Source organism: Sorex araneus, chromosome 3 (assembly GCF_027595985.1).
Source record: "Sorex araneus isolate mSorAra2 chromosome 3, mSorAra2.pri, whole genome shotgun sequence".
Classification (NCBI taxonomy): domain Eukaryota; kingdom Metazoa; phylum Chordata; class Mammalia; order Eulipotyphla; family Soricidae; genus Sorex; species Sorex araneus.
Window position 1 is genome coordinate 93,789,670 of NC_073304.1, and position 13,580 is coordinate 93,803,249.

The 13,580-nt window shown below is 40.8% G+C and overlaps 1 protein-coding gene across 2 annotated transcripts in view; it reads right to left on the reverse strand.

Moving 5' to 3' along the window:
• The window catches only part of SECISBP2L (SECIS binding protein 2 like), a 69,322-nt gene that overhangs the window by 10,805 nt on the left and 44,937 nt on the right, over positions 1 to 13,580 (reverse strand). For both annotated transcript variants that reach the window (XM_055130499.1, XM_055130498.1), the window contains 4 exons: positions 12,436 to 12,568; positions 8,531 to 8,693; positions 4,845 to 5,065; positions 2,628 to 2,782 (listed from right to left, as the gene is read on the reverse strand). In XM_055130499.1, the coding sequence (XP_054986474.1) occupies positions 2,628 to 2,782; positions 4,845 to 5,065; positions 8,531 to 8,693; positions 12,436 to 12,568 (672 nt within the window). The remainder of the gene's footprint in view (positions 1 to 2,627; positions 2,783 to 4,844; positions 5,066 to 8,530; positions 8,694 to 12,435; positions 12,569 to 13,580) is intronic.

The following is a 13,580-nucleotide window of genomic DNA, read 5'->3' on the forward strand; positions in this document are numbered from 1 at the left end:
ATCGCACCTGCACGGCAGAGCCTGGCAAGCTATCCATGGCGTATTGGATATGCCAAAAACAGTAACATTAAGTCTCTCAATGAGAGATGTTACTGGTGCCTGCTCGAACAAATCGATGAGCAACAGGATAACAGTGACAGTTTTAGAATCGTATTTCAATTAGCACAAGATCTCACTGATATACGTACCACAAAACCTTACAAAATATCAGCAGCTTATACACATTACTTGTTTAATTGTGACAAGCCTTGATGAAATTCGATTCAAGAAATGTGAGCAATGGGGCTGGAGCAATAGCACAGCGGGTAGGGCATTTGCCTTGCACGCGGCCAACTCGGGTTCAAATCCCAGCATCCCATATGGTCCCCTGAGCACTGCCAGGGGTAATTCCTGAGTGCAGAGCCAGGAGTATCCCCTGTGCATTGCTGGGTGTGACCCAAAAAGCAAAAAAAAAAAAGAAATGTGAGCAAGTATGCTGTCCAACTGTTTGGCACCATTCATTAGCTCAACCACTGTACCCTTTAGCATCTGGCACTACAATGCGTAAAAATAACAAGATTGAAAGAAAAACCTCCTGTTCCCAAGGAAACTCAGTAAGGCTGAAGAATGACCACAGATACAATTCAATCCGTGCTACCTTAAAGGCCTTGAGGCATACAAAGTACTATGACTTTGGGGAGCCAGGAGAGAAGCTCAGTGGGAGCCAGTAGCGTCTTGTCTTGCAAGTGTGAGTCTCTCTCGCAATGCAGATACAGTCTTTTGGAGGGAACATCAACTCTGACTGCTGGGCATCAGCAAGGTTTCCGAGATTTATCTAGTAATACAGGCCAGGAAACTAGGGGAAATTCTGAAAAGCAGCACTAAAGGGGCAGAGAGATAGCAAGGGATGAAGGTGCTAGCCTTGCATGTGGCCGACCCCACTTATGGGTTTCCTGAGTGACCCCTGAGCACAGAACCAGGAGTTACCCCTGAACACAGCTGGATGCAGCCCAAAAGAAAAAGCAAGGAAAAGTGGAGATAAAGCACAGTAAATAAGCATGTAAAATTATAAATAAAGGTGCAGAGTGAAAAAAGTCCAGAGTTAGTTTGGGGAGTAGTAAGGCGCTGTATGGGGCAGAGTGTCAGAGAATGACCGTGTGGAGCATGAGGTCTGAGGACAGAGAAGACAGCAGTCTCCGTGGGAAGGAAAAGGTCCCCCCTGACAGAAGGACGCAAAGGCCAAAAGAGAAGTCAAATAATCTGGCCTCCAGGACATTCGAAACGATGGAGATATAACATGTGACAGACAGAAACAAAGACAGAGGATGAAAATTTAAAATAAAGGACTGAAATGCAGAGCAAAACGGTCGAAATGTGGAGCTAAATGGTCCCCAGTGGCCCCGTCAGTGACGGGCAACAGGACAGTGAGAGGGTAGAAACAACTGTGCGTATCACACAAGAGCCATGTAGCACTGGAGTCGCGTTCCAGTAACTATGACAAGGCTCAGTGAAGACCCAAATTTCTAACCACCAGAAAGACAAGAATTTTGAGCCACTGTCTCAAATAATTTATACAGGATTTAGTAGATACCATACAATTTGCTAAACAAACATTTAATCCCTGCTTATGCACAGAAAGATTACAGATGTTAGAAATATAAAGACAAGTGAGTGCCCTCAATGCATTCATAGTAATTTTTAAGTGAAGAAAACACAAAACTTTAACAAGGCAGGTATTTATAACCAAGAAAAGCACGGGCTATTACAGTAGCATAAAGGCTAAACAAATAGGTGAGCAAAATTAATTTCATGGCTGGTGCAAGAGAAACTGAATAAACAGATGAATGAGGGGTATGAAAACATGGTGACCACATAGGAAAAGACAGAAACACTATACTTAGGAAAAGGAAAACAGTGGGTCGTGGTATCACAGAACCAACTTCATGAAAAATATTAGAGTATCATAATTTAGTATTTCAAATGAGTGACTTTTGAAGCACATTAGCAGCTTCTATGGGCAGTTTTTTTTTTTTTTTTTTACTAATAAACCAAGTGTGAGAAGATTATCGTGGTATAGAGACAAAGGTATCGTGGGTAGAGACAATGCTTTAGGAATTTCATTTCCTACAGGAAATCTCCCATGAAAGGATTCTCAGAGCTGGAAAGCAAACACCAGGTCTTTGTGTGCAAGGTGCTTACCTCAGACACAGCTGGCCCTGGCTTGATCCTGGGCACCACATATTGTACCCCAGCACAACTGGGGATGGCCCCACTCCCTCCCCTCACCCTCAAAAGGGAAAAAAAATACTAAAAGATTTTTTTTCTTCCATAAATTAGAAAAGTACAAATTATCACCAACATACAGACAGAAGAAAATCAGTAAATTCCCATATATTCCACAGTTAAACTCAAAAAGCAAAAACACATTATGGCAGGAAAAGCAGCTAAAATTTTGAGATGCTGTGGGGCTACTTCCCACCAGCTGACTTAGTGTTTCCACACAAAGAAAGGCTGTGTAATCGCCACGAAACTCCCAGTCATTCATGGACAGTGAGGAGTCTTCACTTCTTCGAATGCTCCAGCCTGGCACAGACAGGCATCAGCAGCGTCGAGCACAGAGGGGGAGTGTGTGCCCCCTGAAGTCTTACCTCAGCACCAAAGTAGTTGAAGATGCCCACCACACTGACAGGAACCAGCTTGTTCACACAGCGACCAAGAGCTTTTCTTCCCAGGGCAAACACAAAGGGGATTTCCTGCTCCCGGGCCATGGCTATAACGTTATAGAGCGCCTCGTCCAGACCACCTAGAAGAGTCAACACACACACACACACACACACACACACGTGTTAACTTAATAAACTCCCAAATAGAGCTGATTAGGCATCCGATGGCTACAGAATAAAACAGAGCACTGAACTTTTCTAGTTAGTGATTATGTTGCTATTAGACACATCAGCAATTATCAACAGGATGAGGATGCGAAAAATATTAATGGAAAATAGGAAATGACCTACCAAAATACTGATAAAACCAATCTACATACCTGAGGAGTTGAAGAGATGCTTGCATAATAGATTTAAAAATGATATAACAACTCAATCAAAAAAAAACAACAACAAACAAAGGCTTGACTAAACATTTCTCCAGAGAAGCTATTTAACTAGCCAATAAGCATAGGAACAGATGTTTTACATTATTAGTTATTAGGGAAATCAAAACCATAAAAAGATAACCCTTCATATCTATGTTACGCCCATGACAATAACAATACCAAAAGTAAAATGACAATTCTTGGTGCAGAGAAGAATGTACCTTTCATACACTGCTAGAGGGAATGTAAATAAAAAACTTTTTTTAAGGTTTCTCAAAATATTATAACAGAACTACCAAATGAGCCAGCAATTCCACTCCTAGATATATATATACATGTGCTCAAGAGAACTGGAAACCGGTGTTCAAAGAAAGTGCTGTACACAAATATTTATAGCGACATCAAACACAAATAGTCAAAATATAAAGGTAACAAACTTTATCAGCAAATTCATGTAATAGTCATAAAAATGATAAGTGCCATTTCTGTCAACAGTATGGGTAAATCTTAATAGCATGAAATGCAAGAAGCTGAGATACCAAATACCATGTACTACAGGATTTCATTTACTGTTCGGTAGGCAAATTAAGAGAGAAAGCAAATTAGTGGCTACCAGGAACTGGGATAAAGGAGAAATGGGAAGTACTTGTTTCATGACTCACTACATTTCCTTTGGGGATGATGAAAAGTATTTTGGAATTAGTGGTGATGAGTGCACACCACTGCATTTTAAAACAAATTTTAATGTTTGGGTTTTGTGCATCACAGAGTGATGCGCCAGGGCTTCTCCTGGCTATATACTCAGAGGTCACTCCTGGCAGTGCATGAGGGACCACCTTGTGCTAGGGGTTGAGCCTGACCATCCAGCTAGGCATTCATCCCTGTAGGCTACCTCTTCAGCCCCAAAGTATCATCGACTTTGAAAACAACTGTCTAGATTACACATGACAACTGTTATGTTATTGTTATTTATCCATTGTGAAAAATAGATCTATTATTGTTACTTAATACACTGGTCTACTATCATGATCTGAAGGGGCTCCTCCATGAAAACGGATAGGTATGGGCTAAATATGTGGCTCAGTGGAATCAAGTTCAAAACACACACACACACACACACACACACAGTTCCTGATAAAACACAAAGTACACACACACACAGTTCCTGATAAAACACAAAGTACACACACACACACACTTCCTGATAAAACACAAAGTACACACACACACACACACACACACACACACACACACACACACTTCCTGATAAAACACAAAGTACTTTGTGTGTCCTGGCTAAAGAAATAAACATTACTAGTGCACGCTTCGTAGGTAGGTTAACTTAAATCCTCCACTAATGTTCACAGATGGGGTTTTCTTTACAATCCAACCTCAATTTTACTACTTAATTTCAGGTACCAAAGACTTCATTTTCCTTCCTTATGCTCAATATTTTGTTATATAGTTAGATCCTACTAAGAAATGGTTAATTGGTATCTCACGTTTCTAGTATGTTTCTAATCTAAAATTCACTACTCCTTGGGCTAGAGAAAGTTCACAGAAGCTGAGCACATATTCTGCGCACAGGAGACGTGGGCTCAATCCAAGCCAGCACCACATGGTCCCCAGACCTACACTGAGAGCAACCCCCCACCCTGAACTGAAGCTGCTCCTCAGCACTGCCGGGTGTGGCCTAAAAATAAAAACACAAAGCCACTGTATGTCTTACAATTAGGCTAAATGTCCAAATGCATCAAAGGAAAAATGTTCATACCTTTTGATTGAATTTTTTCACAGTTTGGAGAAATTATAACACATTTGATTTTATTTAACTTCATATGTTTGGTGACCTCTCTCAGGCCCATAACTAGTCGTCGCCTTGCTTTTGCTCTTGCAGGATCCTTTTGGTAGATGCGTTCCTGGAAACTCACAAGCTCTTGGAGAAGAAGAGTCACACATTCATCAATCTCTTTGCAAAGAACCTGGTTACAATATCTGTAAAGAAAATAAAAAAGAGCTAAGTGCATGCTAATTTATTTTTATTTAACTGTGAAATGTCTTAGAAAAAATACACCTGCTCATTCTTTAAAATCTTATACTTAGAAAAACAAGACAATTCCTCTGAATTACACCAGAATTCCTAAGAATATGAATCAAATGTTAGCCTGCAGTTGAAAAATAGATAAAATGTTGGAGTGATAGTACAGAGGGTAAGGAGCTTGCCTTGCATGTGGCAGACCTAGGTTCAAGCCTCAGCATCCCAGATGATCACCCAAGCCCTGCCAGGTATGATTCATGAGCACAGAGCCAGAGGAAGCCCTGAGCACCACTGGGTGCAGCTAAAAAGAACAAAGCAAACCCCAAAAATTACAACCAAAAAATATATATAAAATGTTTGGTAAATGTGTGTGTATATAGTTATTTCATCCCAACAAACACTAAATTGTAATATCACTGTATCACTGTCATCCTGTTGTTCATCGATTTACTCGAGCGGGCACCAGTAACATCTCTATAACATTCAGCCCTGAGATTTTAGCAACCTCTCCTTATTCATCTTTCCCAACGATTGGAGGCTCTTTCAGGGTCAGGAGAATGAAACCTATCGTTACTGTTTTTGGCATATCGAATATGCCATGGGTAGCTTGCAGGCTATAACTGTGATAGAAAAATATAATTTCACAGATGCTACCTGACATTCATCCTACATGCTTAAATAAGTCAGCATCTGGGCACTGTCTTCCTCAATCATAAAATAAGAGGCTGAGAAAATAAGACAGCCCCAGAGTCAGGGACCTGAGTTCAATCCATGCATAGCATGGCAACCCCCCAGGTCCCCAGAGCACCCCTGCATGTATAGCTAGTGAGCCCTAGCACTGCTGGGTCTGAGCACTGAACTGAGAAACCCAATGGGACTATTATAGGCTCCCTGGGCTACTTGGGAGGCCCCAAAGGGATGAAAGTTATAGGGAGTATACCATAAAAATAAATAAGATGACCCCATTAGTAAAGGTTCTTCTAGCTCTCGCAGAATCTCCTGACCCTGCGCCAGGTTGTCTTCACTGGGGCACTTCAGAGTGGGGGCGGGTTTGAGTCTCCCTCCTTGCCCCAAGCAGAGCCCTGGCAGCCAAAAGCTTCCAGAACCCAGCCACAGCCATGCTCAAGGCCACTCTCCACACACTCAAACGAGCCTCACCCATGAGGGAACCAAAAGAGGAACCCAGGTATGCGGGACCCGTGGCTGAGATCTCCAAGCCTGCTCAAATGGGCCTCCTCCACCCAGATCCCCCATTTTCCAGTAGCTTGGTACTCATACCCACAAACTGCCACCAGAACCATGTAATCTCATCAATGGGCAAAACCCAGAGATTATAAAATAAAGTTCCCAGAAGAGAGTGATGCAGTATTTCCTGGAGCATGCAGCCACATTTGTGGCCACGCAACTTCTTATACTCTAGCCCACTGATGTACCTAAGGTACACATTTGTTTGGTTTTAACATACTTGTTTGTATTCTCTTCTATATGGGCTTAAATGACTTCGGAATGAAATACAACAACCTTCACACACTTCCCTCTTATTTGGTGGGATGATGCTCGCTGGTGGGGTGGGTGTTTGAATATTATCTGTAATGAACTATTGTGAACTACTTTATGAAAATAAAATGTATAAAATTGAAAAAGAAAAAGGGTTCTTTTAACTCTGAAAATATTATGGTTATGCAGAATGAATTCAGTAATCAAACCAAAATGAAAGATGCCTTAAATTAAAAACCACATGTGGACATGGATGAGGTTCAATGTCAGAATACATTTTACATTTATGAGGCCCTCAGTTTAATATCCAAAAAATAGACAAAAATATCATATGCTTTTACATTAGGCAAAGGAATAGAATGAGGCTGTGAGTTCATGTTTAACTCAGAAAATGCAGAAAACAGGAAGAAAGTAACTATAATACCACTATAGTACTTCATTTCAGGATACGAAGTCAGTCAAATTTACTAAATTCTTTGCATGCTCTACTTGGCTACTTCTCATCCCTCTATCAGGAGCCAGGTACTTAGAAAAACTGGTTCTATTTCTAATAAAGGAATAGCCAAGCTGTTAAATTTTCATTTCTAAATAACATTATATTGTGGAAAAATATAAGCATACCCTTCTCGAGTGCAAAAACAGGTTTGAAAAAAATTTAAGAGTATGACACTTCTTCAGAAGAAGTACTATTATTAATTGAATAAACTTCGAGAAAAATTAACTATCATAATAGAATGTATATACAAAACTAAAGAATGCAATTAAGATATATCAAAATGCAACTTCTTTGATTCTTTCAAGCTGTTATTTCATACATATGCAGCATTTTATTCTCCAAGCGTTTCATTTGCTCCACATCTGTTATTTGACATTTAATTAACTTCCCAAATCTAAGTAAAAAGCAGTTGCTCAAAAACAATGGTATAAAGAAAAAGAACAGAACAAACTATTAATGTGGTCTGGATTCAAAGATCTAACAGATTTCACATAGATTTCACTCCTGGGTTTTTTTTATGTCATTTTTAAAGGTGCAATTAATCTATAAAGATGTTAAAAATTAGCAAATCCTTCACAGCAAAAACTGTCCACTTATTTTTCTTCACAAACTATTTTTTTTTTTGCTTTTTTTAAGGATATTTTTTACTGAAGCATCACTACATGTCAACATTACCTTTAGGTGTGCACCACTCAGAGTCTGCATTTCCCTTTATCCCATTTCACATCCACCTAGCCCTGACCCTCTAGCCTTCTCTCTTCTAGATGGAAATTTTCATGAGTTTACTTAGCATCTTAGCATTTTTGCCAGGTGGGGAACTGAACCCAGTGCCTCACATATACAAGGCAAGTGCTCTACAGCTGAGCTATTTCTCTGGCCCCAGGTAGACGGGCATCTTAACACTTAGACCAGGTCAGGGGCGTGGTTCAAGAGGACAGCTTGTATGTACAAGTCCTAGGTCTGATCCCAAACAACAACAGCAAAAACAAAAAAGCCTGTTTAAAATGTTATGTAATAGACTCACTCCATATATTGAATTTTAGAAACTTGCTAACTAAGAGGTTTTTAGAAGAGCCAATAAAATAAAACAAAAAAACACTTGTAGGGGAAAAAACCCTCACAATATAGCATTTTATGCATGAGACAAATTTCCAGGGAAAAATTACTATCCAACATAAAGAGTACGTAACCATCAAATCACTTTCACATGAATACTGACAGTTGACAGAAGGGGCTGGGGCGATAACAGGGTGTTTGCCTTGCATGTGGCTGACTTCGGTTTGACCCCACATTGGCCCCTGAGCCCTGCCAGGAGTGACCCATGAGCAGAAAGCCAAGAGTAATCCCTGAGCACTGCCAGGTGTGACAGTCAAAGAAAGAGAGAAAGTTCAAACTACCAAACTTTGTAAGGACTAAGAATAAAACTTACTCTCTAAATCTCTTGCTGTGGATTTTGGTTATTGTCGAAGATGCCATTGGACTCCCTATCCCAGAACTCGCTGGAGAGCCTTGTGACACGGGTGTCATACAGTATGGAGAATTCTGACTTGCTGGAGAGAGTGAAGTATCACTGGGCATGCTCAGTCCAGTATCTGCAGAGATGTGGGGAAACAACAAATAATTTAGGAACCTAAAGTGCTGAAAAGCTCTATATTCATCAAAATTTCGGGTGTCAGTTGTCATTTATATCACTTTCAAATTCTCCAGAACTTAACAAACTGGGCATTACTCATTTCACAAACATTTCTTATACGCTACAAAAATCGAAATTTTCCTATACTTTTAAATATATATACCTTAAAAAGGGTGGGGGGAAGGCTCTCCACCGAGATACGACCCTAGTGGCCGCCCATGTGCAGCCTCTCCATTGCTGGATGACCATGATCCCAGAGGCCAGCTAAACTACTTTTGATACCAGCAGCTTCTTGCAGAAATGTCTCTAGACTGTGAACTAAGCCACGGCCCCAGGCTGCCCCACAAGGGGAAAGGTTTTTCTCTCTCAGCTTTTCCTTTCTGGGGGGGGGGGAGAAGGCGTGGCAACCACCATCTTATAAGGACCACTAAAGAGAGGTACAAGCTTGCAATGATGCAATTTCTGGCAGAAATTTCCTTGGACTTAGTTACTAAAATACAGAAATCCTCATATCTCTTTATTCTCAGCAGTGGAAAACAAATTTATCAAATGCTTCCTTTTCAGAAGGTCTGATTTTGGGGGGGAAACTCTAAATAATAATAGTGAGTTTTTTGTGGAAATATTGAATGTAATCAAGGTAAAGAGAAAGTAAAGTGAAAATTATCAGCTACACAGATGGGGTGGGGTGGGAGGGGAGGTATACTGGGGTTCTTGGTGGTGGAATATGTGCACTGGTGAAGGGATGGGTGTTCGATAATTGTATAACTGAGACTTAAGCCTGAAAGCTTTGTAACTTTCCACATGGTGATTCAATTAAAAAAAGGGGGGGAGGAGAGAATATCTTCTGGTTCAGCCTCTGCAGAAAACAGTATCTCGACTTCTTTAAAAAAGTACAAATAGAGCTTTCACATGACCCATTGACTCCCACTTCCTGACCAAAAAAAAATAAACCATTCATTTGAAAAAAAATGTATGTGCACCTTTATTAAAGCAGCATTAAACGCAATGCCAGGCTATACAAACAACCCAAATGTCTAACAAAAGATGAATGCATTTATAAACTGTGGTATAAAACACAATGAAACATAAGGCAACTGTAAGAAAAAAGGAAATCTTTTTTGCTACAATGTGTATTGGAACTGGAGGGCATCATGTTATGTGAAGTGAGTCAGAGGAGAACAAATTAAAAATGATGGGGAAAAAAATCCAAAATCAATAACAAATGATGTCACACATCCGCAGTATATAGACATTCCCGGTGTTGCTGCGGGTGATGACTTCTACTTTCCAGTTCCCTCCTTGTCCAGCCACTCCTCTGCCTCTTTCTCCTTCGGGCTCTGCTTCTGTGCTCAGGCAGCTGCTCATTCAGATGCTATCTCTGCCTTGCGACTTCCTTCAATTCCTGCTTCCTTCCTAAAAAGCTAATATTTGTATCTAGGCCATGAGTTAGCAAATTACACACATTTTTAAAAAGATCTCCCCACTGAACTGTAAGCTTTTTGCAGCAGGCCCAGTCTTACTGCAGTGTTATTTTGGTTTTATTACATTTCATCCTCTCCACCCCGCCCCTAGTTACCAAAATACACGAGGTAGGTATCTAATAAACAGTTGCTGAATGGACAGACAGATACACCAAGATACTAACAAGCCTTCATATTTAATTCAGTTAGGGGAAATCCCAACAAAGTCTATTTTAGCCTAGAGGAACAGCACAGTGGCTGAAAGCAACCCCCCCCCCCCCCCCCGCACCCCTGCAAGCACATGGTCATCAGTTCAAATCCCCAATTCCCACATGCACTCAGCACAATTCTGGCAGCTCTGCTATTTGACCTGACAACAGCCCTTCTGCATGTGATTTCAGGCACCACCAAAAAAAAATACAAAACAACAAGCCTGTTTTAGCTGAAAGTAAATTCATTTTTTGAAACACAATGGAATACTAACAGTCTGTGGGTAAATTAGATGTGATTTTTTTATTTTGCAAAAGATTGAGGAATAAACATATGGCTGCAGAAAAAGAAAATGAGGTTGCTCTTAAAAACCTTTCTTCCACAACAGCTTTGACAGAACACACAGTTCTGCACAAGTCCCACCAAGAATCCTACATGCTAACTCCTTAAAGGCAACCGAATCTAACCGACCAGCTGGACTCTGCACAGCACTGGGCTTTGTGATTCTTCAGTGTGGCCTATTTATTCATCTCACAGAGGCAAGAAAATCAATAAAGGGGCCCGTAGAATGAGTGCAGTGGCTTCGGGGCTCCTGCCTTGCAAGTGTGTGGCCATAAATACAAATCCCCGATGTCCCACACTCACAGGGCAGCTCTGCTACTTGATCCTGGCCGCCTGCCCTGTCAGCACAAGGGGTTTTTGGCCACACCACAGCCAGGTGTGTGTGAACACCACAAGAAAAGGTGCATACTCAGCCAGCACCACAACTATATGCACAAGTAAGCACAAAGGCAGGAAGTACAATCTCTGTAAGTACATATGTGAGTGTCACAACCACAACTTGTGTGTCTCCACTAAGAGTGAGAGTCCTGGCAAGCACCATAAATAAGAGTACAAACCCAAAGGGGGCCAGGGAGTGGATGGGACAGGGTTGCTGGGACACTGGTAAAGAGAAGCAGCGACTCTGGTGGGTGTGGAGTCAGACTTAGAGAGGCATTAAGCTATTATTAATAGTATTGGGAAGATGGATGTAATACAAACAACACAATTCATAATTAAACCACTGAGTGAAAATTTTATAAAGAAGAGCATAAACACAATAAGCAGCGAGCCAAGTGTGCCAGCTATAACCCTTGGTGAGTACCACAGCCAAACTTAGGTACGTGTGCAACCCATACCCTACTCCTGTCATCACAACAACAATGATGCAGAAGGGGGCAAGAAATGGTAAGAAAATAAGGTTCATTACAAAGATCAACAAGAAAGACTCAAAGAAAAACAGCCCTGCAAAGACAGTTAATAGTGCTCTGAATAAGACAACACGTAAATTTTTTGTGTGTAAAATTACAGATGAGATTTCACATGCTGGTGAGGTCATTATTATAAGGAGTCGGGAAAACTCAGGACTTCAGTCTCAAAAATGGTACCTAGGCCTACTATAAACTGCACCTGCCTCCTTGCTCATTTTGTTTCATCTTCGGTAAGAATGAAGAAGACAAACTCCAGATGATTTCACTCATGCGTGAGTCTGAAGAAACAAAGCAAGAATTTTAGACAATCCCCTGTGGAAACAGGCGAGATCAAGCAGAAGAAACTGAACTGAGGGTGCTTGAGGGGGTGCAGAGAAAAGGGACCTGGAGATAACGAATGGATCCTGGCATCTGGTGGGCACGGAGTAACAGCACGTCAAGCATAAAACAATAGTGTTGTACTATTGTAAATACGGACATAAGCTTTTTTGAATGTATTTTTTTTTAAAGGAGAGTGGCGGGTCTTGGGCACTGTAGTGGTGGTAAAGGTGCAGTAACTTTAACATCAAAACCGCAAACATTAACGCTACTGTAATCTTTTTACCTAAACCACAATAAAAATTTAAAATAAGAAAAGGAAGCATCTTCAAAAGAAACCACTCAAAACCACAATTTTTTAAAAATATGAAACCGATCCTCTTAGGAACAGAAAGATTGATACCCTACTTACCAAATGAAATACTCAGCCATTCTGTGCAAAGAAGCAACAGGATGAACTTACCTTCCTGGGAAACAATTTCCTGCGGCAAATCATCAATAAAATCTAAGTGCATTTCTACTGCTTCCTCAGGTCCCATAAGATTATGGTCCACAGTCAGACGACCCTTCTTTTCCTCTCTTTCTTTCAAAATAACCTAAAAGTCATTGCCAGTCTTTAATTACTGATCATTCTTTAAGCCAAATGATAAAATATTCACTCTTACATAGTTACGGTATTTCATTCAAATATGGGTATGTTTAGTTGGCTACAATAGTATTCAACTGGCAAAATTGTTGATTTAACACAGACACTGTGGCTGAAAGAACAAATGAACGTAGGCACTACTACAGTGGTAGGGCCCTTGCCTTGCATACAGCTGACCTGGATTCGACCCCCAGTATCCCATAGTCCACCAGGACTGACCTCTGAGCACAGAGCCAGGAGTAAACCCTGAGCACTACAGGATGTGACCCAAAAATCAAACTGAAACCACAACAGAACCAAAGAACCCTACAACTGTCAAAAAAAAAAAAATCCCCCAAAACCAAAAACCAAAACCAAAACACCCCAAACCGGTAACTGTCAAAACTCATCTATTACATCCCTAAGCAATTCTTTAAAACTTCAAATCCTGGGTAACATACTAGAATAAATAACAATAATAAAATGTACCATGAAAGATTTAGAAACTAGGTCATACAGTCACATTAGATTGACATTTTGTAGTTTTCAATTATTTGGACAGAATACCTCTTTCTGCACCTCCTATAACAACAGTGAGGGGAGAGTAAGAGAGTTATTATTCCAGACTTACAGACAGGCAAGATGAGGACGAAAACTACCTGCCTGCAAATACCTAACACATTACTTAAATCCAGGATTTCGAACTGTTAGGGTTCGTGTCTTGGGCCACACCCGGTGGTGCTGTGCATGCAGGAGGGGCTCCCAACAGTGCGAGAGACTCTTAGCTGGTTGAGCTCTCTTGGGAACTAGATCCAATGTTTCCTGTTATGTTTTTTAAGAATTCATTCTCCAGGATCTTATTCAACACAGAATGGTACTTGATGCTGATGACTCCCCCAGCCTCGTATGAACTGATTCTCATAAAGCTGCATGACTGTAACCATTCCACAGAATTCTGCTAAAATGCCACAACTACTTTCACA